At 39.0% G+C, this 23,600-nt stretch overlaps 1 protein-coding gene across 2 annotated transcripts in view; it reads right to left on the bottom strand.

Annotated features, from left to right (window-relative positions):
- Window positions 1-8,754: 8,754 nt before the first annotated feature.
- Window positions 8,755-23,600, bottom strand: part of LOC120632628 (protein groucho-like) — a 109,324-nt gene continuing 94,478 nt past the window's right edge. For both annotated transcript variants that reach the window (XM_039902571.1, XM_039902572.1), the window contains exons 8-16: window positions 19,160-19,261; window positions 18,636-18,757; window positions 15,937-16,230; window positions 15,077-15,323; window positions 14,352-14,531; window positions 13,731-13,891; window positions 12,133-12,215; window positions 10,735-10,934; window positions 8,755-9,147 (exon numbers count right to left, since the gene is read on the bottom strand). In XM_039902571.1, the coding sequence (XP_039758505.1) occupies window positions 9,040-9,147; window positions 10,735-10,934; window positions 12,133-12,215; window positions 13,731-13,891; window positions 14,352-14,531; window positions 15,077-15,323; window positions 15,937-16,230; window positions 18,636-18,757; window positions 19,160-19,261 (1,497 nt within the window). In that variant the 3' untranslated portion in view covers window positions 8,755-9,039. The remainder of the gene's footprint in view (window positions 9,148-10,734; window positions 10,935-12,132; window positions 12,216-13,730; window positions 13,892-14,351; window positions 14,532-15,076; window positions 15,324-15,936; window positions 16,231-18,635; window positions 18,758-19,159; window positions 19,262-23,600) is intronic.

The raw sequence follows: 23,600 nt of genomic DNA, 5'->3' as shown, positions 1-23,600 counted from the left end.
GCGGTCTGTAGTTGGAGTGAGTTCGCCGCAGCCACTCCGGACACCGCGACGGACGCGATAACAGCGATCGCCGATTATCGGGCAGCCTGCGCGCAGCGTCACTCCACGCATTACCGCGACGATTACTGCCATGTGTCATCCCTTGAACTGAGTATCTCATAATATCATCACATTTTTTTCTATATAAAACTAGACGCATCATTGAGGAAAATGGATTAATTAATTATGTTGGGAGCTTGCACTCTGTGTTCCTAGAACCTATGGTTATGTGGGTATTCTAGCGTATTCACCGCGCTCTATAAAACCCTGAAAATACGAGGGTTGACTATTGATAAAAAAAAAATCATATGTTACTATTGTAAGGTTTTTTTTTCCACTACAACTTAGCCACCGACTGCAAACACATCTGATGGTAAGTAATGATGTGGTGCAGTCTAAGGTGGTAGCGGGCTAACCTGCCAGGATACTCCCTAACAGGCAGTTATATAACACCCCTAATCGGTTTCTTCGCGACATCGCTGGAACGCTTAGCGGCACATCTCTGTTGGTAGGCTAATACCAACCAGTGCCGAAGCCTTCCACGAGACCAGAGCAGAGAAAATTGAAAATAAAAAAATTCCAAACTGTTACTGCTGGTATTGAATCCGGAACCTCCCTAATATAAGACCACAGCACACACCACTGCGCTGGTGAGGTTCGTCAAAAATCTTTCTAATTTAGTACCTAGCTATCAGTTTAAAAAGTTGCGTTGTTTATTGAATCCGATCATTCACTTTCTTTCAGTTATCGTTTGTTTGCTCGACCTACGCGACAGTTCGTTTACCTATGAAAGATAGATACACACCTATAACACTATATTTACATAATATGTGTATATACCTTAATTATGTGCACCTAATTTGCACTTTGCTTATCCCATACTGCAGATTTTAATCCGTATGTATTAACTGCAGCCCGTTTCAGTAACTTTTCCAAAAAGCTCGCAGTAGAACTTACTACTGCGATGCTTGTTTTGCTACCGCCACGCAGAAATTCTTCAGCTCGGTTCCAGGTAAAAGAGCGCGGTTGCCGGGGTCCAAGGTCAAAAGGTCAAAAACATATGGGTATAGAAAAATGGAGTGATGGATCAGTCCCTACATCGCTGTCTCTTTCGAAAACTAACCTGGGGTCTTTTTTTTACTTTTTATTTATTGTTTTTTTTTTTTAATTCTTAACAATGCTTACTTATAATAATAACAACACTATGCAAAATTATTTTATTTTTTATTATTAGCTTTGCATACCTGTTACTATTTATATTGTAACATCTTTTACTCTGATTTTTTTTGAAATAACACAATAAACCACACCTGAAAACTGTCGTTCCTTTAGTAAACCGGTGTAAAAGAGTCACCTTGGAAAAGAATAACTTTTATATTCTTGCCAGCTTCTTCGCGATAGAATTTGTCTTGCGCAACGGCGCGGTCACTAAAATACGTCACTAGACTTACTTGAAACAAAAGACATATTTTTGAATTTGAATTTGATGATGATGCTTTGTTACACCACTTATACTTTCATCAAGTTAAAGACAGTCTGTCGCTTGCTGAGCTTTCCTGGACCCAAAAAGTCTATATCGCCGATTTAGAAATCATGAAATAAAGTTAAATTAACGGAAATTCCGATCGGAGCGGAATTGATAGTATTTTTTGCAACGTTTACGTACATCCCTTGATAAATAATTATTGACGATAACAATCGGAAGTGCTAAACAAATGAACAAGCGCGTGCAGAATTGAATATCGTTCGCTCACTCAAATAGTTTGCAATACACCCACTATATTGTATAGTATGAAAATAAATAAATAAGAAAACATTCATGTAAAAATGCATAAACATGCATGTTTTTAATTTTTTTAACATTCAGAAACAAAATACGAATATACCAAAGAAGGGATGGATGAATAGTGTAAAAGAGAATATGCTTGCAAAAAAAAAATGGTTACCGGAAATAGAAGTCAGTGGAAGAAGAAGACATGTTTGGTCGACTCCACGTAGCTTGGGATAAAGTCAAGAAGAAGAAGACAAAAATGAGACAACGGAAAATCAAAATATGTAATTATATACGAGTGTACACTGTGGGTGTACGGTACGAAGAGTGTTCGGTTTCGGCATGAGCCGGTGCACTTTGGTCACTTTAAAAGCGCAAACAATTTGGGCGAACGCATTATATGATATATGTACTAATATAAGGAAAACAACATCATCATCAGCCTTTCAAATTCCCACTGATGGGCACATGAAAGAGGATTTCAGAACATAGATCCGCCATATACTCTACTCCGGATTGGTACGCTTTTAACGATGTTAGAGGTTACATTCGAGACGAACAGTTTGACGTGTTCAACGAGGCATGGGGTTTCACCACCGGTTTCCTAATTCTGAGCTGGTACTGAGATATTTTTCAAAACTTCCATATAAAAAGGTACACATTTTAGGCCCAGTCTTGTAATCGGACCATTTTAACGACTTCCGTGGCTGAGTGGTGAGTGCTGTGTGTCCGTGTCCCATAAGTGATCCCAAGTTTGATTCGTGGCTAGTTAACATCCTATCGATAAAGACGTGCCGCCAAGTGATTTAGCGTTCCGGTACGATTTTGCGTAGAAACGGGAATTTCGGGGTATCGGTTAAATATAACCGCAATACCCATAACAGCGACCATCTTAGACTGCATCATCACTTCTTACCAGGTGAGGTTGCAGTCCAGTAGCTTGTGATACAATTATTAAAAAACATATGCTTCTAATTATTACGTGCTACAAAAATTCAGTCACAAAAACATTTGTTTCGACAAAAAATCGCTCGGAGATTATCAAACGTAGGCGGCGTCACTTAAAGCGTGTTTGACTATTAGGTATCCTTTTTAATAATGTTAGTTACGCGGTACTATTAGTACTAGCCCGCCAATCCGCAGTAGCTAAGTGTGGCGGATCTATGTTTTGAATTCTGATACGCTCTTTTATATGCCCAGCAATTGGAAATTGATGGGTTGATGATGACGTTTTGTTTTCCATAAACCACGTGCTTGTGGACTAATAATATGACATAACGTTACCATTTCATTTTAGTCAGATAAACACAATGGTAAGGCTAAATAATTTAAGTTTATAAAAGCGGTGATGACTTAGTGGTTAATGCTTTTTGGCTTGGCTTGCCTTTCAGGCGAGTTCGATACCCGGCACGAACTTCTACCTTTTCGGAGTTATGTGCGCAATTAAAATATCGTGATTGGAAATATGCATGCCTGAGAGTACATAACGTTGTCAAAGGCGTGTGAAGTCTACCAATCTGCACTTGACTAGCGTGGTAGAGTACGGCTTAAACCCTTTACATTCGACGGCCGATAGGCGCAGTGGGCAGCGACCCTGGCCGTGGGTCCGGTTCCCACAACTGGAAAATGTTTGTGTGATGAACAGGTTTGTTTTTCAGTGGCTGGGTGTTTATATGTATTTTATAAGTATTTATGTATATTATTCATAAAAAAAAATATTCATTAGTCATCTTAGTACCCCTAACACAAGCTGCGCTTATTTTGGGGCTGGATGGCGATGTGTATATTGTCTTAGTATATTTATTTATTTATTTATTCTGACAAGGCTGGCAATGGGTTGTTAATGATGATTACGACGACGACGTAGCTTAATCGTAGGCTATAAATATCTGGTCTATCCTATAGTCGCGACTTGCGAATTCTGCGCAGCGGCGCGTACGCTATCTCCCCGGTGGCTGGCACCGCCAGCGTCTGGTACAAGCTGCGCGTCCGACCATAGATAACAAATACCCTCGTACCGTCTCGGGTTACGTTGCTTGTCGAGGTTCACATTTTTATTTCGATTTTTTTTTTTTTTGATCGTGGAATGAGGAAAAAATATACATACGATATATAGATGAGAAGACATAGTAGGTTTTTCAGGATAAACCCTTTTATATATATTATTAGAGATATATGTAGTACAGTAAAAGTAACAATAATAATTACAGGTAGATTAACACAGGGCGATTGGTTAAAGAACGTGTTCCTGCACACTCAGTGGCGTGCACAAGAATTTGGACCAGGGTAAGCATAAAGCAGTAAAATGGCATAAAATGACAAAATCCCCCTCTGTTGCCAGTTGTATGAAATTGTTAGGGTAGGCAGCGCTTTCGTGCATGTATGAAGTGCCCGCCACTGTGCACACCCTGCGAAGTATTGCTCTGTTTATAGACGATGGTTTTCAACTTACCATCAAGTGGACAATCTTCTAGATCCGTCAACTCAATATAACAAAAAACAATTTATTAACCAGTTTAAGACCATCCCTCTTACATCAATACAATTTACGCCTACGTTAAGATATCTATATCCAATAGAAACTGTGCTTTGTTCCAGGATAAAAGTATCTATGCATGGAGATACCTAACTATTGGTTACTATGTCAATCCTAACGGATTCATCAGGATCAGTTGCAGCGCGAACATTGAAAAACAAACTAACTAAATACTTCATATCTAAGTATATTCTTACTTGTTAAGGATATAAGTTATTCAGATAGGTAAGATTTCCTATAAAAACGACACGATTCTCGCACTAGTTGAGAGTTGCATAACAAAACAGTGCATGTGTTACAAACAGTATGTTCTTAGGTATATAGGTAGCTGGTACATAGGTATGTACAGGTCTGCGTTTGAGCCGATACGGCGATAACGTCCGGTGGCTGGTGGTGCCAGCGTCTGTTCGAGATCCGATCACCGATGGATCCATTACTACGTATTCGTACCGTTATTTTGCCCGTAACCACTTAGATGGAAAATTCTTTCGAGAACAAATTATGCACGTACACAAAGAAATGCTTGAAATTATTTCTTTATTAACGCTTGTTATATTTTATTGGAATCCTTTACTTAGGTTTAATAGTAACTACTTATTGGCCGCGCCGACCCCTCACAGGCCTACACATAAATCATATGAAGTGCCTCTTTTTTCACGAATCTCCATGCTTCAATTTTTATTTCATTAGTAGACGCTAGAAAAAAAATCAACAAAAATTTGTTTGGGAGTTAGCCATTGTTCTTAAATAACAAACGTGAATATTATCTTGGGAGACTTGCACAATAAGCGCAATATAAGTATGTTTTGTAATTTGTTATGTACAAAGCATATGTTGCACCTTCATACGTATCGATACTGCACGACAAAGAATATTTTGTTGTAGGTATAAGTGTACCAAAAATAATTTCGACAACGGCGCCGCTGTCGTCTAAGCGACTGTGTCGACGGACATTTCACACATAGGGGCGGCGCGGCCCTACTTATAATTTCCATCGCTATTCAGGCACCTTGGGACTCCAGCGTCCATTGGCTCTCCGAGCTATTTGACCCCCATTGCACTTCAACCAGAGGCGTAGGCGCTAAGCCTCATGTGCCTACCGGAAAACAGGATTGCTTCTAGGCGGCAAAAATAAGCATTGTACTTCCTCGGAGAAGCTCTGCTACAAAAAGATCTGCAACTACAAAAATCTATCGTATCTTAGCAGGTATTTTTATACTAGGTCGGCTTTCTAAATATATATACCTTGCACACATATCGGCTAGCACGGGCAGGATACATTTTTCTCTCCGGGGCGGAGAAACTTTGGCTTCAAATTCGGGGGCCGAGTTCCCACCTCTAACTTTTCTAAGTTTATAACTTGCTTCAACGGTGAAGGAAAACATCGTGAGGAAACCTGCATGCCTGAGAGTCCTCCATAACGTTCTCAAAGGCGTGTCGTTGGCGTGAAGTCCACCAATCCGCAGTGGGTCAGTGTTGTGGACTACGGCCTAAAGCCCTAAACCTTTCTCATTATGAGAGGAGGCCCGTGCCCGTGTAAAGAGGTTGATATGATGAATAAACAGGAAAAAACTTCTTCCATCCCAATTGCTGTCCTTTGGCAAGGAACCACTTGCTCATGATAACTTGATCCCTTGTTATATAATCGAGGGATACAACTTTTGTCCCTTGCATATGCTAGCTGCTTAGGTGTGAGATATGATTTGGCTAATAATTTTTATCCTTCTGTTAAAATATAATTCCAAATAAAATTCAACTGCAACATTCAGTGGTCGACTGAACAAACCGGGGTGGTCACACAAGATTAGTAATTCACAAACATTTTGTGGCCCTGGGGAATGCCGCTCGGAGCTAAAACAAATAACAAACGCAAACACGATATTAGTCTCATCGTGCGTCAGATAAAACCGTCGTTAGCGTGCATATGTTGTTTTCGAAGGGTTAATTTACGGCGAAATCTCTTGATAAAATTGGCATCATGTTACAGCTATTGAAATGGATATTTAACGTTTATATTTTTATGACGCCAGAGGATAATTATTTAGAAATGATGGTAGGCACCTACCAGATAAAAAAGTGTGTATACGACTAATGTATAGTAATGTAAAGAAGGATAGCCTAGAAAAAATATAGTTACAGGCAACGACGAAGGCAAAAGACCCAGAGGCCGGTAACCAACGACATTTATTTATTTATATCCGTATTTTTACAGCTAGCCAAAACGTATACTACGTCAGTTACAGATGTACATTACAAAAATAGAATAGAATAGAAAAACTTTATTGCAACACAACACAATAGGAAAAATACAATGAAAACAGTAATAGTACTTAGTGCTAGGGTGCAAAGACGGCCTTATCAGTAAAAGTGATCTTTTAAAGGGAACCTGAGCCTACGAAGACTTACATGAACATACATACTACATTTACACATTAACTACAGAAATAACGATATAAATTTATAAATACTATAATAGCTATTTATGATATATATTTATGTTATTATAAACTTACATAATACTCAATGACATAGATAAGTAATAATTTTAAAATATTAGATTTGTCTGAATATAATTTAGGAACTTCGCTAAACTTATATTAAATATGTCAATTTGTTGGTGCTGAGCAATCAAATGATTAAGAAACAAGATAGCGCGAAATGTTGGAGCATTTCGAGCATGATGCGTAAGTAACGTATCGAGTGAAAATAGTGGTAATCATCCCCTGCAAGTTCGTACCGTTTTACCAGGCACACGCACAGCTAACGAGCATTTTCTAAGTGCATTTGGATTGTCAACCTTATTTGATAAGGAATAAGAAGCCTAACCAATTAAAAGAGATCAATTGTCCGATTCAAAGTCGTGCAGATTCTCTACCATTGCCAAATTGGCCTCCAACAGAAGCCGATGGAAACAATTCACCAGTTGAAAGCTGAGATCTCACAAGGACCACCATCGTCAGTAATGCAGGAACGGTATATTGAACGATGTTGCGTAGAAACCGATTCAGAGTAGGTATGGGTCTAACATAACTGTTACACTCTTAAAGGCTCGCCCGTTACCATGTTAGACTGGTTTACTTGTAGTGAAATATAAATTTAATAAAAGAAAACTAAAGATTTATAATAAAAAAAGAGTAAAGCCTCAGAAAAAATTTTGGAATAACAAAATTATATTCTCTCAATTTACTTACGAATTTGAATCGCCTTTAACATTATCCGAGTAGTTGTTATTTCACGTACCTATTATTTACTGCTTTATCTTACTTTAATAAATAAAACTGAAAAGGATTAGAATATACGCAATTTTCCAAGCAGATCCTAGGCATACAGAGGATGTTGAGTCAAGCGATACTTTTCCCTTGCACAGTATTGCCTCGTACCAAGGGCCGGTTCGATCGTGCATGGAGTAGGTACTGCTCCCATTTATGCCAAGTACCTTAATGATGATTTGAGGCTCTGAAACGAGGTTGCTAACTATATGGGTCTCATAAAAGCTCACTTCGTTCAGCGGGCGACGGAGAGAGCTGTGCTTGGAGTAACTACGAGATCTAATATCAGGAATCAGGAGATACTAGAAGAAGAGAACGTAGAAGACCTAGAGTTATCGACATAGCTACGAGTTCCGAAGCTAAAGTGGCAGTGGGCAGGGCACATAGCTTAGTGAACCGATGGACGTTGGGGTCCAAAAGGTTCTGGAAAGGCGAACTCGCACCGTTAACACACAGCACGGCTTTGGTAGACACTTGACGAGGTGGGCCTTTGACATCAAGGGACACAAGAGCCTGTTATTTGGAACCCTAGAAAAGACTATTGATTGACATGATAATGATATCCTAATCGATGCCTCGGTGGATCGCTGAGCTATTAAGAGATTCACCGTTAAGACTTACTAAGCCAATACAAAACTTTAAATCATTTACCCGAGGAGGAGTGCAGGTATACGCTAATAGCCTAGGTATTAGGAGTCAGGACTTCAGCCTTTCTGTCGGATGGGCTGAGTTTGATTCTCGGCATGTACGCCTAACTTATTGTGTCTTGGTTCAATCCCTTTGTCCTTTCTAGAAGCAAACTGTAGAGCTTGGTCATAATACTACGTCATACTCTGACACAGGATGTATTTGTCTTGGTTTAATTTATTACTTCTTCGAGTTTATAACTCTGTCATAATCTCTTCCCTTGATTTAAATATGACTTGGATGGTCTGTTCTCGTTGGTTTTCATGAAATATTTGTTTTATCTTTTTACAGGATATTAATGACAAGTACCTACTCTATCTAAGCTCTATATATTTAATATATATATATATATATATATATATTTGTTATTACATGAATTTTGATGAATATTGTTACCCAGTCCATTGAGAGCTTGATTGGTGATAAAAGGTATAAAAATAAAACGAGTCATATATAATTTGCGCATATCTTTTCTTTAATATGAGCATTTTACAACAATATTGAAACGAAATCATCATTTTGAGATCTGCTGCCAACATACACTACGGGCGCTCAACAAATAAACATAAACCGCGCACACTAATCTATATAAACAAGTCGCATAAGTACATACAGGCTTCCCAATATACTCTATACACTAAAGCTATATCACCACTTTCCGCGCTACGTTCGCGGAACGTCCCGCACGTCACTTCACTTTGATCTGTCCGTTTGTTCGTAGTCCGAGTGTCCTGACACTAATAGATCACTTCGTACACTGTGGCCTTCTTGTCGCCTGAGCCTGTCACTATGTATTTGTCGTCGGACGAGATGTCGCAACTAAGCACCGATGATGATTCCTTTGACTGCAACAAACAATATCACGATTAAACTACCAATAGTCGTTAGAATATGAGCGGTCATAGCCCATAGGAGGTCGACTTCACTTTCGGGGGGCCGAGTTTGAATCGCACCTCCAAGTTATGTGCGTTTTAAGTAAATTTAATATCACTTGCTTTAACGCTGAAGAAAAACATTGTGAGGAAACATGCATGCCTGGGAGTTCTACGTAATATTCTCAAAGGTGTGCGGAGTCCACCAATCCGCACTGGACCAGCGTGGTGGACTATTGCCCTAAACCCCTTCGCATTGTAGGAGGAGACCCGTGCCCTGTGGTGGGCCAGTCATAGGTTGATATGATGATGATGATTAGAGTATAATTATCACGAGCCTGTAACAGTCCACTGCTGGACTTAAGGACTCTCTGTACAGCAGGGTTTGTCTATAATCACCACGCTGGGCAGACGGGTTGTTGATCGAAGTAGAAGCAGAGGGAGTAGATGGGAGTAGGAACAAAGAGGGGAATAGGAGAGTAGATGGGAGTAGGAACGAAGAGGGGAATAGGAGAGTAGATGGGAGTAGGAACGAAGAGGGGAATAGGAGAGTAGATTGGAGTAGGAGCAAAGAGGACGTTGCTACCCGGTCTCCGTTACAAAGCGTAACCCGCGGGAAAAGGAAGGGGTGGTGACAACTGTATTCAAAGCTGCTGTTACGATCCACCTTGCACAAATAAATATCACTTGCTCTAAAAGTAAGTAAAGGAAAACATCGTATGGAAACCTGCACACTTAAGAGTTTTGCATGTTTTCAAAGGCGTGTGAGGTGTGAGGCAGGTTGGCCAGTGAGATGAACTACGGCTGAAATCCATCTCATTCTTTTAGGAGACCTGTGCCCTATAGCCAGTGGCGTGCATAGACGGTATGCACAGTATCCTACTAGTTGGCGCTAAAGTCGCTATTAGATTGATATAAAAAGGCATATACTATTTTCGGAATCGACGGTAGAGAGCCGTAGCCTAGTTGGTTAAACCCTCAAGCCGCGATTGCTATAGAGTCGCAGGTTCAAATTTTGTCGGTTCCGAAATATTTTATATGGATTTTAAATTTATAAAAACAACACTGAAAAACATAAATGATAATCCCTCTAAGTGTAGGTAAAACAATAATAAATTTTTTACACATATAAACACTTATAAAAATTATATACGTAGTACGTACACGCGTTAGAAGTTATACTTCTTTGGCGTAAGAACATAAAAATCTTTTAATAATTTTATTCTAAGTTTGTAGAAAAAACGACACTAACAATAGAAAAAAGGTTTTCAATACATTTAAAGTTTTATTATAACGCACTATCTAGCTAAATAAAGGGTATTCAAATATCACAAATAAATACATATAGTGAATACAGTTGTTAGTTCTCATGCAAACACGTAGATGTCCTTTCTTTTACTAAGTTAGCCTAGCTTCAGGGTGGCTTTTTGTAAAAATATACTCTCATCGTTTTTCCCTAACGCGCCAAAAGAAGTATAACTTCGAAAACTTTGTTTCTTCGCAAATACAAGTTTTACGTTTTTTTTTATTTCTCTGGACTTTCGTGATGCCTATACACACCTGGAAGATGCTGGCGCCGTAGGGCGTGCGCCAGGCATTGAGCAGGTTGTCCTTGCCGGTGGACACGAACCACTTGCCGCACGACGCGAAGCGAAGCGATAACACGCACGACTCGTGTAGGTGAAGTTGGTATTTGTCCGGCTTCACCGCGTGTAGGACTTCAACATTGCTGTTCTCCATGCCCACCGCGAGCCATTCGCCTGAGGACAAGCATTTGCTATACTGAGCAGCAATAGAAATAAATAAACACGACAATACACACATCGCCACCTAGCCCCAAAGTAAGTAAGCTTGTGTTATGGGTACTGAGATGACTAACGATTATTTTTATGAATAATATACATAAATACTTAATGTTCATAACACAAACATTTTCCAGTTGTGAGAATCGAACCCACTCTTGGACTCAGAATGCAGGGTCGTCAAAAAATATAGGTGACACGATATCTATAACTAGACAAGTAAAGTTAAACATCTCCTATTTTGAAAGACAAGATAAATGTGATACGTCTAAAAATAAAACTGATTTTTTTCTCTTTGACATAGAAATAGAAATCTATAGAAATCCCTCTCACACAACGTATTCATATTAAAGCAGCAAAGTAATACATAATGGATATGGCAGCAGCATACGGCATATATTAGTCAAATTTTACGTGTTCGAAGATTCACTATGATAATAAAATGATTTATTCAACATTGCCAAATGGTGCCCCAGACGAACCGTTCTAGCGTGTTGAGGTCATAATCTACACATCCAGTTATGTTACTACCAATAAAACCATTAGAACTGTCGTAAAATTAGAGCAATAAAAATCAAAATTGTTAATTTTATGGTAATCACACTAAGAATATTTTTCATTTAATTAAAATTGCTAACAACTGTAATTATGTTAATTAATAGCGTTTTGAATCACATTAGCCTTGAAACAAATTATTGCCTGAATCACTTGAATTCATCAATTACAATATTTACATCTTACTTCTCACACCCTAGTGTGATAAGTAAAATGAAGTCACTTTTAATATACAGGCTGACTTTTCACCATTCAAGATATTTAGTTTTAAGTCACAATTTTTTATAATTTTTCCATCTCAAAATCTTTTAAATATTAAAAAATTAATTCACGGGAATCAAATGATTATAAGAAATTGATACAATACTTTACAAGAATATGGTAATAATACTTTAGCGTTAATCACAAATGTTTTATTACGCAATCAAATAAAACTTCTCATCTGATTTTCATAACGCGTAAATATAAAGTGAAACCAAAAGAACTTAAACTTCGTTTAAACTTAGTTTATTATAAATGCAGAAGTCACCACAAAATTGATAAATTAATATTGAGCGCAAGCCCGTTTACTATATTTCCAACGATTGCAAAGTTTTCTTACCTGTGGGGCAATATCCTAAGGAGAATATCTGTGAACTGAAGTCGTGTTGTTGTAGTTGTCTGCCTTCTCTTAAATCCCAAGATCTGTAACAATTCCAAAGATGATAATACATTCAAAATCAAAATACACTTTATTGTACACCAAATACAAAGCATTAAATAAAATACACAATTAAAATAAAGAAGAAAAGGTACAATAGGCAGCCTAATCGCTTAAAAGCGATCTCTACCAGGCAAACTACGAAATCAAATTGAGTACGGTGTTAAGGTGTACGCAAAATAATACTTAAATAATATACATAAATTACAAAAATAAATAAATAATAATAATAAATGAAATAAAATATATACATTAATTACGAATCAGATAAATTAGACGCGTCCGAAGAATTTAAATATCTTAGATGTTTTTACACCAATGCCCTTTTTACCAAACCTAGCCATCGCATCGCTTAAATTGAAGTCCTAATGATTTAGACGATATCTTTTAATAAAAAAACGTATCTTTAACTCATAGGTGATAATTATTGATAAATTGTTAATGCTTAGGAATCTTTAGATTAGGCGTTACTTAATTAGGCATTGCCTTGTCATTAGTAAAATGGGCATTAGTTTTACTCACTTAACATCGACAGGCATACGAACAATAATGTACTAGGTTTCTTTATACTTATAGTTATATTGTGTTTAAAAATATAGAATTAAACTTATAACCTGTCGGTTCTTACCATAATAAGATAAGATATTCCGTCGCTTAATTACATTTTCGGAGGTTAAGCTTAGACACATTATCTTTCTCACTATGTGAATTAGGTTAAATTTTTTCATGGACACTTTTTGACGACTGACGATATATCTAGTTTATTATTTATCGAAAGGTTCAAGTTTTATAATTTAGATAGTGGTTATGATTTATGTTGCACTAATTTTTAATAAATTTACAAAGATTTCACTTGATGTTTAATGACAATGCAGTCTTTAATAGAAGCGCATTAACTCTTTCACATCGATCTTAGGCTACATCGATATTTTTTTAGGAATTAAGATTGTTCCAATAATAAGGTGTTGGTCAATGGCCCATATAAATATTGCAATATTTTTTTTGAAAAATGCAACTTTTCCCGCGCACGGGGACTCTTAACTTTTTTTTGAATATACATATATGTATAGAAAGTGCATTTATATATGTAGGCTAAATCGATATTTTTTAAGAATTAAGATTGTTCCAATAATAAGGAGTTGGTCAATGGCCCATATAAATATTGCAATATTTTTTTTGAAAACTGCAACTATTCCCGCGCACGGGGACTCTTAACTTTTTTTTGAATATACATATATGTATAGAAAGTGCATATATATGTATGTATATATTTACAGACCAGCAAATGTTACTGTTACACTATTAAAATGTACATTATATAAAAGGTCCCAAGGTGCTGGAATTGAGACCCCACACTGGAGCGCTGGTAGGCTCTCAATGAGGTGGACAGACGACGTCCAACGAGTCGCTGGTAACAAGCGGCCCAGGACCATAAACTTGGGAACTCCCTAAAAAACACCTACGTCCCGCTATTGATGAAATTAGGGAAAATGTCTTACCTGACAGTGTTATCCAATCCGCCGGTCCAAAGCTTAGTGCCGTCTGCAGAAATGTCAATGCAGGAGGCGCCATCTGTGTGCCCTTGGAACTGCCGTACCAGTGTCTGATTGTGGAGATCCCACACTGCGATGTTGCCGTCTGAACAACAGCTGAAGCACACCTGTAACCATCATATTGACACATTAGTTCGCCTTATAAAAAAATTATGACATTTTGAATCTTCCAAATTGTTCGGAAACAGCATGACACTCGGGAAAACTTTTTCTTCTTAGTTCTTCAGTCACTAAACATTTTAATTAACTATTTTTGTAACTAAAAGGATTTGAAGTTATTATATTAAATGATTATAGAATTAACGCAAAATTCAAGAAGCAGTCAATATTTATTGGATTTATTTTAATATTTTACAGAGTTTTGTATTCCTATATAAGAACTATTTATATTGAATTTTATCCCTAATTTTAGGACCTATTGGCAATGCACTTCGCGAGGTTCAATTAAAACAATAATTGATAACAGACTGTGCTGTGTTACTTGAAAAATCTCAAGTAAGCTATGTTTTTGTTGATGGACAGATAATTAAGAACATTCCATAGGCAAGTTTAAATTTTTCAACGCACCTTAGAGTCGGGGCTGATCGCGAGAGCATAGCAAGCTGGTGCCGATGATGTCAGCTCAGCCTTGATCCGCGGCGTGGGAGACGCCAGGTCCCATATTGAGAGATTAGAAGCTTCCCCGCCGACGATCAACGTGCGACCATCCGGTAACAGCTTTACTGATCTTATATAGTTGTCCCTTTGCTGTAAAACATAAATGAGGATATATGAAACTCGACTCTAAAATATATTAAATTTGTTACCCGAAAAGCTTATGATCAAACAGATCAACTAAACTAAAAGTAATACTAGAACTCAATGCCTCAACAAGGTACACTGATTAACCACTGTTGTCTGTTATATTTCCTGCGCAATATTATTGTAAATGTTCAATAAATAATATTGACGTGTGTAAGTTACTGAAGTTTTCTAAGTAATGTAAGTTAGCAATCTTGCGGACTAGTTTGTTTGTTCGTCCTGATAAAATTTGGCGTAAAAGAATAGCACAGAACTCCTTAGAAACTTTCGAGCTCGAAAAAGCGTTCAAGAACCGATCCCTCTAAATTTAAAAGTTATCTGTCTTATACTATGCATAATCAACGGATTAACAGTTATACGATCTTGACACAAATTTTGTTCAGAGAATAATTTTTAACTCAGGAAATTAAAGTGTTTTCTGATTTAATAAAAGAATAGCTATTGTCTAATGGGATGCAAAAATACGTGAACGCCGACAGTTACCCACTCACCAAGCAATCCAGCTGGCTGACGGGCGCTTTGCTGGGCTGGCTGATGTCCCACACCTTCACGCAGCCCTTCCCTCCAGTGTACACGTATTTGGTGGGCGAGGAGACGGTGACCGCGCACACCACCTCGCCGTGGGCAAGCGCCGAGACTTGACGCGCGTGACGGGGGATGCCCGGCCCCATCAGCGCGTCAGGCGGAAACGGCACCGGCTGCATCTGGCCCTCCGCCGAGACGTGGAATGAGTAGGCTCTGGAGAACACATTCAGCTTTATTGCACGCGTCGTAGTTGTTGGCAGGGTGGTAACTAGCCACTAGAAGAGTCTCCAGACCAGGCCAGAGAGAGTTTAGAAATTAGGTTCCCGAATTTCCCAGATTGCCATGTCTCGAACTAGTGACCTCAAATTTACACGACGGTAGCTGTGCCAAGGATGTCGACATATATGCCGTGAAAAAGGCAACATTTTTAACATTAATTAGCTAAAAATAAATTTCTGAAATTGGTCTTTTTCATAAGCACACATTTTAAACAGTAGTCATTATATCCGGTATTCGGTGGAGAAACCAATTAGGAGTTAGTTTAATGCCGTAACCCTAACATGCTAGAACGCTATCATCGCAATTGATGGTAGTAGTAGCACAGAACGCTGCTGCCTGTTACATTATCACAATCCTTACTCCCTTACTAATATTATAAATACTTATGTGTCTGTTTGTTTGCCCTACCTTCACCCGCTAACAAATTAACCTATCAACGTGATTATTAGCATAGATTTAATTCAAAGGACATAGAATGACATTGGCTACTTTATATCCTAGGAAAACCGTATTAACCGTATTAAGTAAAAAAATAAATTAAACTTACGGCTTGCCACCAGGTATCGGCGCAAGCGAAGCCGGTCCAATCGGCGGACGCAGAGGTTCGTACGCCAGCGCAGCTCTAGCCGAGTACCCCGCGAGGCCGTACGCATCATGAGCCCCGTTTCCCAGGTAGGGATACTGGAGTGCTGGGGGCTTCACTGCGGCTTTGAGAGGTGCCCCAGCCGCTCCCACCCCACTTGCACCGGACGTGGGTGTTACTGGCTTAGATATTGGTGTGCTTGGCTTTTCATCCAACTTTTTTGCTGACGGCGTTGACGCGTTACTTGATGTTCCTGACCTGTAACAACCATCCAATTCATGTTTAGAATTCAGCTGTTAGGTACGATTCGAAGGAACTGATATTATCTCAATAGTTTTAAACAGACTGTCAAGTGTGAGATTTTCTACAAACGTTTACCTAATCGATCGCGTGAAAGTAAACTACGATTTATATTTAATCGAAAGGATGCCATCTAGTGACAGTACGGTTTCCCAGAGTGAAAGTTTTTCACGCGATCGAATAAGTAAACATGGCACTCTGTTACATTATTGTTTTTAATTTAATTAAAAAAAAAGGCGTCCGTACTATTTTAAATATAACAATTTGTCGTTAATTGTAATGAATACAATCTTGACTGTAATTAATTATATTTGTAACTTATCATGCAATGTGCTAAATTATGTACCAATATGTTTTTTCAACCTTAACATTGACTTGTTGTCAGTTTCAACACAATCTGGGTTTCCTTAGAAGATTTCCCCCAAAACAAAAGATTAAAATAGTGGGATTACTGATTTCCTCATTTCTTCAACGAATTTAATTCTGGGAATTTTTTTACGTCTAATAACCGTAATCAAAGTGAATACAACTTATACTACTAATAGAACATATTTTTTCTAACATGCTCTAGTATTAACATGTGTGTTTTGTAACTTATGAAGTACCTACTGTAGTAACATGTAAAACCGAGCTTCTAATGTCAATTTAAAAGTCAAATAATTTCAATAATATGCACTAATTTAAATGTATTGAGGTTAAGCTCAAATATGCAATGCACCTTTGCCCCAGAATAAATATATAGTTGCTTTGCTAAAATAAGGTTAAAATACCTTGATGTTTCTACCTTACTCTATAATTGCATCGAGAATGGTAATAATGATTCAAATGATGTATTCAGGTCGCTATTTGTGCTATGCGTAGTATGTTGAATGGAGCACAATTTTTTTTATTACTCCCTACTTATAAGTATTTAAGATAATTACGGGAAATACAACATTATTTACTCAGTATTTTTACCTTAATTAGCACAATTTATACCTTAGAGGCGTAGTCAATTAAATTATTAAACGGGTAAGTAACATTTTTATTTTATAGGTTTTTTTTTATTCCACTACAAGTACACAATCACACTTTGCGGTTAGTGATGATGCAGTCTAAGATGAAAGCGGGCTAACGGGCGGGTTATGGAATATAACGGTCATAAAATTGGTTTCTACGCGACATCGCACCGGAACACTAAATCGCTTAGCGGCACGTCTTTGTCAGTAGGGTGGCAACTAGCTAGCCACGGCCAAACCAGCCTCGCACCAGACCAGACCGGAGAAATTTCAGACATACAAGTTAATGGTAAATAATAATGTAAATAATGAACATAAGTACTCACTAATCATTTATGAAAGCCAAAAAATAATATATATATTGTTTTAAAAATAGGATCTTTAATAATATTATGTATATTATAAGTATAGATGTAGTAAAAAGCTCTCACTTTTGGCATCACAAACAGACACAAAATCAAAAATAGTTTAAAAACGATTACAAAATAATCATACGTTAAGCATATTAGTATAATCCGAGATAGAGCAACAAATTTCTCACCAGATATCTAAACATCAGAAAAGCGATAACGAAAATAACCTTCACAGTTTGGTTAGGCAATGTTACAAATGAGCCGCTTTTGTTGGATTAGTTCATTAAACTGTTTGTATAAGCCACAGTAATTGGGGTAGACTAAAATGGCTCCCACGAGGTTAGGCGCTGGTAAGCGTAACCATAAGTTTGCGTGAAGATTATCATCGGTTATCCATCAAGCCGTGTCTAATCTCATTGTCGTAACAGGACTAACGCTCGTAATTGATTCAGAGAACTAGATTAACTTTTGGCTGTACGATCGTTGTAGGAACGTTGACCTTCCAGTGAATGTAACGGATAGTTTACAAACTATGGCTTCCCTTAAATGGATGGAGCGATTATCATGAATTTATCGCGTACAACGCCGTACTACGAGGCGCGAGTGGCCCCAATACATGTTATTCAGATTATCTGATGCCCTTAAAATGTTACATGGATTTTTGCGACACTTTTTTGCAATTTATCACGAAGGGTCATATGACTAGCCTATGTAATCGCCCGCTTCTATTGCACCCAAGGGATTTCCGATGTGTTGTTTATCAGATTCGTTTTTGATTCATTACCTTTAGGTTTATAAAGTCATAGAATGAATTCATTTCAAATCCGACGATCCAAAATATCTAATTAGTAACACGTCGGATAGCATTACTTCTGTCTTGTTGATTCAGTCGTGTCCAATGATTGTGGGCCAACTCGAAATTACGTAATAATGCGAAAAAAATATCCCTAATATTATATTGTTTCGTCACTTTTAAAGTCACTGTTGAAGCTGAAAAGGAAACAAGTGTTACCTAGGGCTATGTGGGGGGTGCTCTTTCTTGGGCTGCAGTTTGTCCAGTCCATTTTCACGTGGCGAAGGGGCCCCATTGTGAGGCGACGTCGGCTCTTCACTCGCGTCATCCACCACTAGTTCCTGAGGAGTTACAAACAATTAAAATATTAAGAGGTTGTTCACGCTCTCTGTTATATCGGGGATGTAATTTTTGATGTGATATTTCTGCAAAATTTCTTGTTAGTTTCTCAAGAATTTATATTATCAAATATTCAACTCGATCATCATTATCACCAGTCTTAACGTCATACTGCTGGGCATACTTTACTCGCATACGAGAGGGTTTTCGTGCAAAGACCCACAACGCTGCTCCAATGCGGTCTTTAAAGGTCCTGTCAGTGATATATGAATGGCACCCGATGCGACCTTGCTCTAGTTAAGAGGCACGTCTGTTTACTACACTTTCCTGATATTCTTTTGGATAGTTCCAAGTTAATGAGTGTGTATAGTTGGATATTATTATCATAGGCAAGTTGAACTTACATGTCCCATATCTTTTTCTTCTTTTTTGAGTTTCTTATGATCTGGTTCTGCCGGACTTCTTGTTCGATACTTTTCTCTCTCACCCGGAGATATTGAATTTCTCTGCAACAAAAAAAAAGAATTCGCCTTTCAATATAAACTATAGCACGTTTCATTTAATATGCATGCGGTATCCGGCTTGTTGGTTTAGCAAATAAGAGTCGGTAAACATAATCAGAACGTTTACAGGCTTACGTACGTATAGCAATCAATCGATCATTGTTCGCAAATAAATCGACGCGCAGCGATGCGAGCGGTACAGTCAATATCAATATCAAAACACGCTGAGGCAGAACAAACTGACCACATGATTAGCTCCGGGAGTGGTCATCGCCCCCCTGGCAGCCTCGCCCGCGGGAGGGGAAGGGCGGATGCTACATTCGAATGAGCGCGCAAATACGAACTAATGAAATAATCATATACGTGTCGAACGACCGCCGCGCTCACTGATTCAGCCCGTGTTGACACTGCGATACGAAATATATTCGCCGTAGCGCACTTCAACCTCTCAGTATGGTTTCACGCATCAATTATTCGGATTATCAATATTCAGTTGAGAGCGCATGGCGATTTGTGTAGACGGATAATGTTTGTGTACGTACGCCTGCGAGCGGAATAATCGGGCTTAATACTTTTAGACTTTTATTACTTTCACCAGTGTCTTTTCATAACTGGTATATAATGCTCGGTGCACCAATGGTTGATCCATGAATCAAAAGTGTCTCAATGGGAAGTGCGTTGCGTTGCATCGTCGTAGCGTAAACGCTACTTCGGTTTCGATGCTATATTTAAATGAGTTGCCACAAGTGTGGCAACAATGCGTTGATCCGTTGCGACTATATCCTGCAAAGTAGTTCATCGCAATGCTCATTTTCCCACGTGGAATTAGGATAATATCGTTAGTTCAGTCAAACAATGTATCCTTTACTCGGAGTGTACGGCAAGTAATTCGCTTATGTCGTAACTGATCACGAATGAGAAATGGCTTGGATTTAATCCGAATTTCTCCGAGAAGCTCATAGAAGGCAGGGCTCGTTCCAGCCCCGAGGGGCCTAGTGGGGCCTAATTTTACGAGGCACTAAGTTAGAGGCTAGTGGCAAGCTGTTAATTTGCTCGGCACGCCGTCAACCTGTCGCCGCCCGCTGTGACTTACGGTCCGCCCTCTCGCACACAGACAATATCATTTTATGTTCAGATTCAAGTTTATTTGCGGCCATGCCTCTGTAATGGGTACGAATCACGTCACGAATCGAGCCCGTTTTATTACAGCTTAAACAATTTTAGTCGAGGCATTTCATTACTACACAAGAAACCCCTTTTACGATATCGAAGTAAATACGTTGTCTTCATAAGTTTATAGCCCTGGATCCCTAACTAGTTTATTGAGGTAATATTATTGGCTATTTGATTAGATAAAGGCACGTACGTAGGTATAATATATAAATATTGTTCCTCGCGTAAATAAAACAAAGAGAAACATAGATTCCCGGTTGGCGTTTATTAGTATGTACGCCCGAGCCCGAAGTCCAAATTTTACGAGCACCCGAACTCAACTATGGCGTTGGATATCGAATTTCAAATACATAGTGCTATTTCGAGAACCCACGGTGCGCGCCATAAAGTGACGCATCGGATTCGATTGAATGTATTTTATGTTACCCCGAGTCGTTCAATTGGGGATAGTATCTTGAAGCTGTCTTCTTTTTTCAATATAAGTACGTACCAGCAACCCAAATTTACGGTTCGTAGCCCTAATGTGTTGCAACATAATTGTGTAACACGACTGATATTATTCGCTAATATCAACCAACCTTTTCAAAGCCACGCTTGTATTTTAGTTTTAGTCTAACTGTAAAAATATTAGATGAATAACCCTACAACTTTTATAAACCGTATTCAAATATTTGATTCTAAAAAAAGCATAAGTACCGATACGTATGTTAATATATTTCGCATGTAGGTAGATACCTATTTACCTTAATAACGCAACAACGAGATCAAAGCTTCAATATCAAAATAAATAGCGACTGTGTTTTACCTAGTACGTGAAAACCTTTTTCATTTTCGTCAGTAAAGCGAATTGAGCTAATCTGTACTTTATCCTATTACGTGGGTCGACCTCAAGAAAAAGGCAATTGAGCCGGGTACGATGGTTGGGAGTTTAGAAGGCGGGGGTGAGGATGATACCTACTACGGCGCTAAACAAGGTTCTACAAGCTTCGACAACACGACTTATCGGCTACTGTTCTCTACGGAAAGGTTGCGGTCTCGTCGCCTCGCGTCGAAGAGGAAGGTAGCGGGTCGTACACATGTGGCGCGGAGGTGCGGGGTGCGGGGACGAGGGTCGAGGCGTGAGGCGCTCTGACGTAACGTATAAAGTGGCAACACACAGGCGCGCTGTTAACGCCGCCCGGGCTTATTGTCTGCGGTCACGCGACGAGCCGTTTAGCCGCGCACGCCGCGCCGCCGCCCGGTTAACCGGAAGGGGGGCGGTTAACCGGACGCTCGGGGGCGGAAGCGGGGGAAATAGATAAATAGACCGCCCACCGCTCGGAAATGTACGGATTGAGTTCGGACTATATTTCAGGAATAATAGTTTTGAAAAGTTACGTGATTTACACGACACGCTTTCTACTTTTATCGCGGCCACCGAATCCATACTATTCGGTTTTATGTGGCCGTCATCGAAACTTTTATCGTGTCCTATTAACTTTAATGTTTTTGTGGGTATGTCACACAGCACGCGCGATCTAAGTTGGCTGGACTGAATTCACGTGTGGCTGCGCAAATTACAGATAAAAGTTTTAGAACTTAAATGGTGATTGTACAATATAGGTACACGCGCGAATGTCACCGAAAGTTCTTTTATTTGTACTCTATAACGTTTTCAAGTTCACTTAATAATCGAGTCGTAACCGGTTCTTAACGAAAGTCCATTCACTTATAACGTTCACATACAATTGAACGTAATGCTTTCATTAACCAGCTACCTGCAGCTTGCAAAGTAATTGTTTGTAAAGCAGTACTGAGTAAGTCGGAAGCGTGATTCACAAGAACGCAGCAAAAAATTAATCGCTAACATCACGTTACAGTGGGCGCTGCGAGACTTTAAAATTAACTTTACCGGTTCATTCGTATACATAAATAATGAAGGAATTCCTGAATACACATTAAACTCCTATAAAGAATACATTAGCATAAATTTATGGTAGCAAGTCGGCATTTCGAGCGTGTTTTTACGTGACTCGTAAACTTTATAGTCGCGAGTGGTGGATTGCGTTTACTGCGCTCGCTATCGGTTTACGGCCGACCCCAAATAACCAAATTGCCTGATGCTCGTTGTCGACCTGGCGTGCTCCGTATCCACCACCCAGTCCTAACCCACGCGAGCGATCCTCGTTTACCAGTTATCCACTCAGCACCACGCTCGTCTCGAGCGATAAGTAGGCTGAGAGACGGTTGTAACACTACCCGGCGCATCTAGCATATAAGGTAAGAGATACAAACATTTAACCTCTATTATATCCAATTACAAGGGACACAATTAACTACTTAGTCCACATCCCAAGTACGGTATCAGAGAAAAAGGAGAAGTTTAGTCCCATTTAATATTACATTTATTTGGATATTATTTCCACCCGTGCGCCCATGCTCAGAGAGTGGATAAAACTGTGGGAGAAGAAGTACATCTTTTTCTTTCCCGTAGGAAAAAATGTCTCCTGCCCCTGCGAGTCGTGCATATTTTTAAGCTTAGCTACAACTAACACATTGTACCTTAAAATATACATTTTCAAAATGAAAATAGATTTTAAGTCTGTACTCAGTACTTGCGTTTAATAAAAACCTATCAAAGGTACTGTTTTAAATTATACGAGTCCAGATCGCAATACATGTGTATACATTTGCAGAGCAGTGTAATAATACCGGATCTTCCATTGTGGACTTTTTTTGCATGTTATTTACTTTATTGAGTTATCTATTATTACCTTCCCGGACTATGGTACGCAAAATAAGTTGATATTCCACAAAGTGTTGCTCTGTGTCTATCAACCTGAGGCGTAGGTGTCAAGTATGATGTTCTTGTGTATTACGCCGGCAACCACGCCTTTCAGACCGTAACCGGCAATGCTGATTGGCGGCAGAAATAAGTATGGCTTTAAAATTTCCCGGACGAGTACTGTCGCAAAAGCTCTACCACTGTACTATTTATTTATGTAAAGAGTAATTTACCGCGTGGTCTCCTGGACTATAAGCGGTAAGCGACAAGTGCGCGCCCATTACGTCCGCTCTGCCTACTCCACGAGCGCTCTTTGTACTCGCTGATTGCTCCAACTCATAGCGACGACGCGCGGCGAATGCACCGCTTGGAAACTTGCCCAATAAAACTATATGTTCATTGCTG

This window comes from Pararge aegeria, chromosome 20 (assembly GCF_905163445.1).
Source record: "Pararge aegeria chromosome 20, ilParAegt1.1, whole genome shotgun sequence".
Classification (NCBI taxonomy): Eukaryota; Metazoa; Arthropoda; class Insecta; order Lepidoptera; family Nymphalidae; genus Pararge; species Pararge aegeria.
Note: the sequence above shows the minus strand (reverse complement) of the source record. Positions and strands in the feature narration are given on the sequence as shown.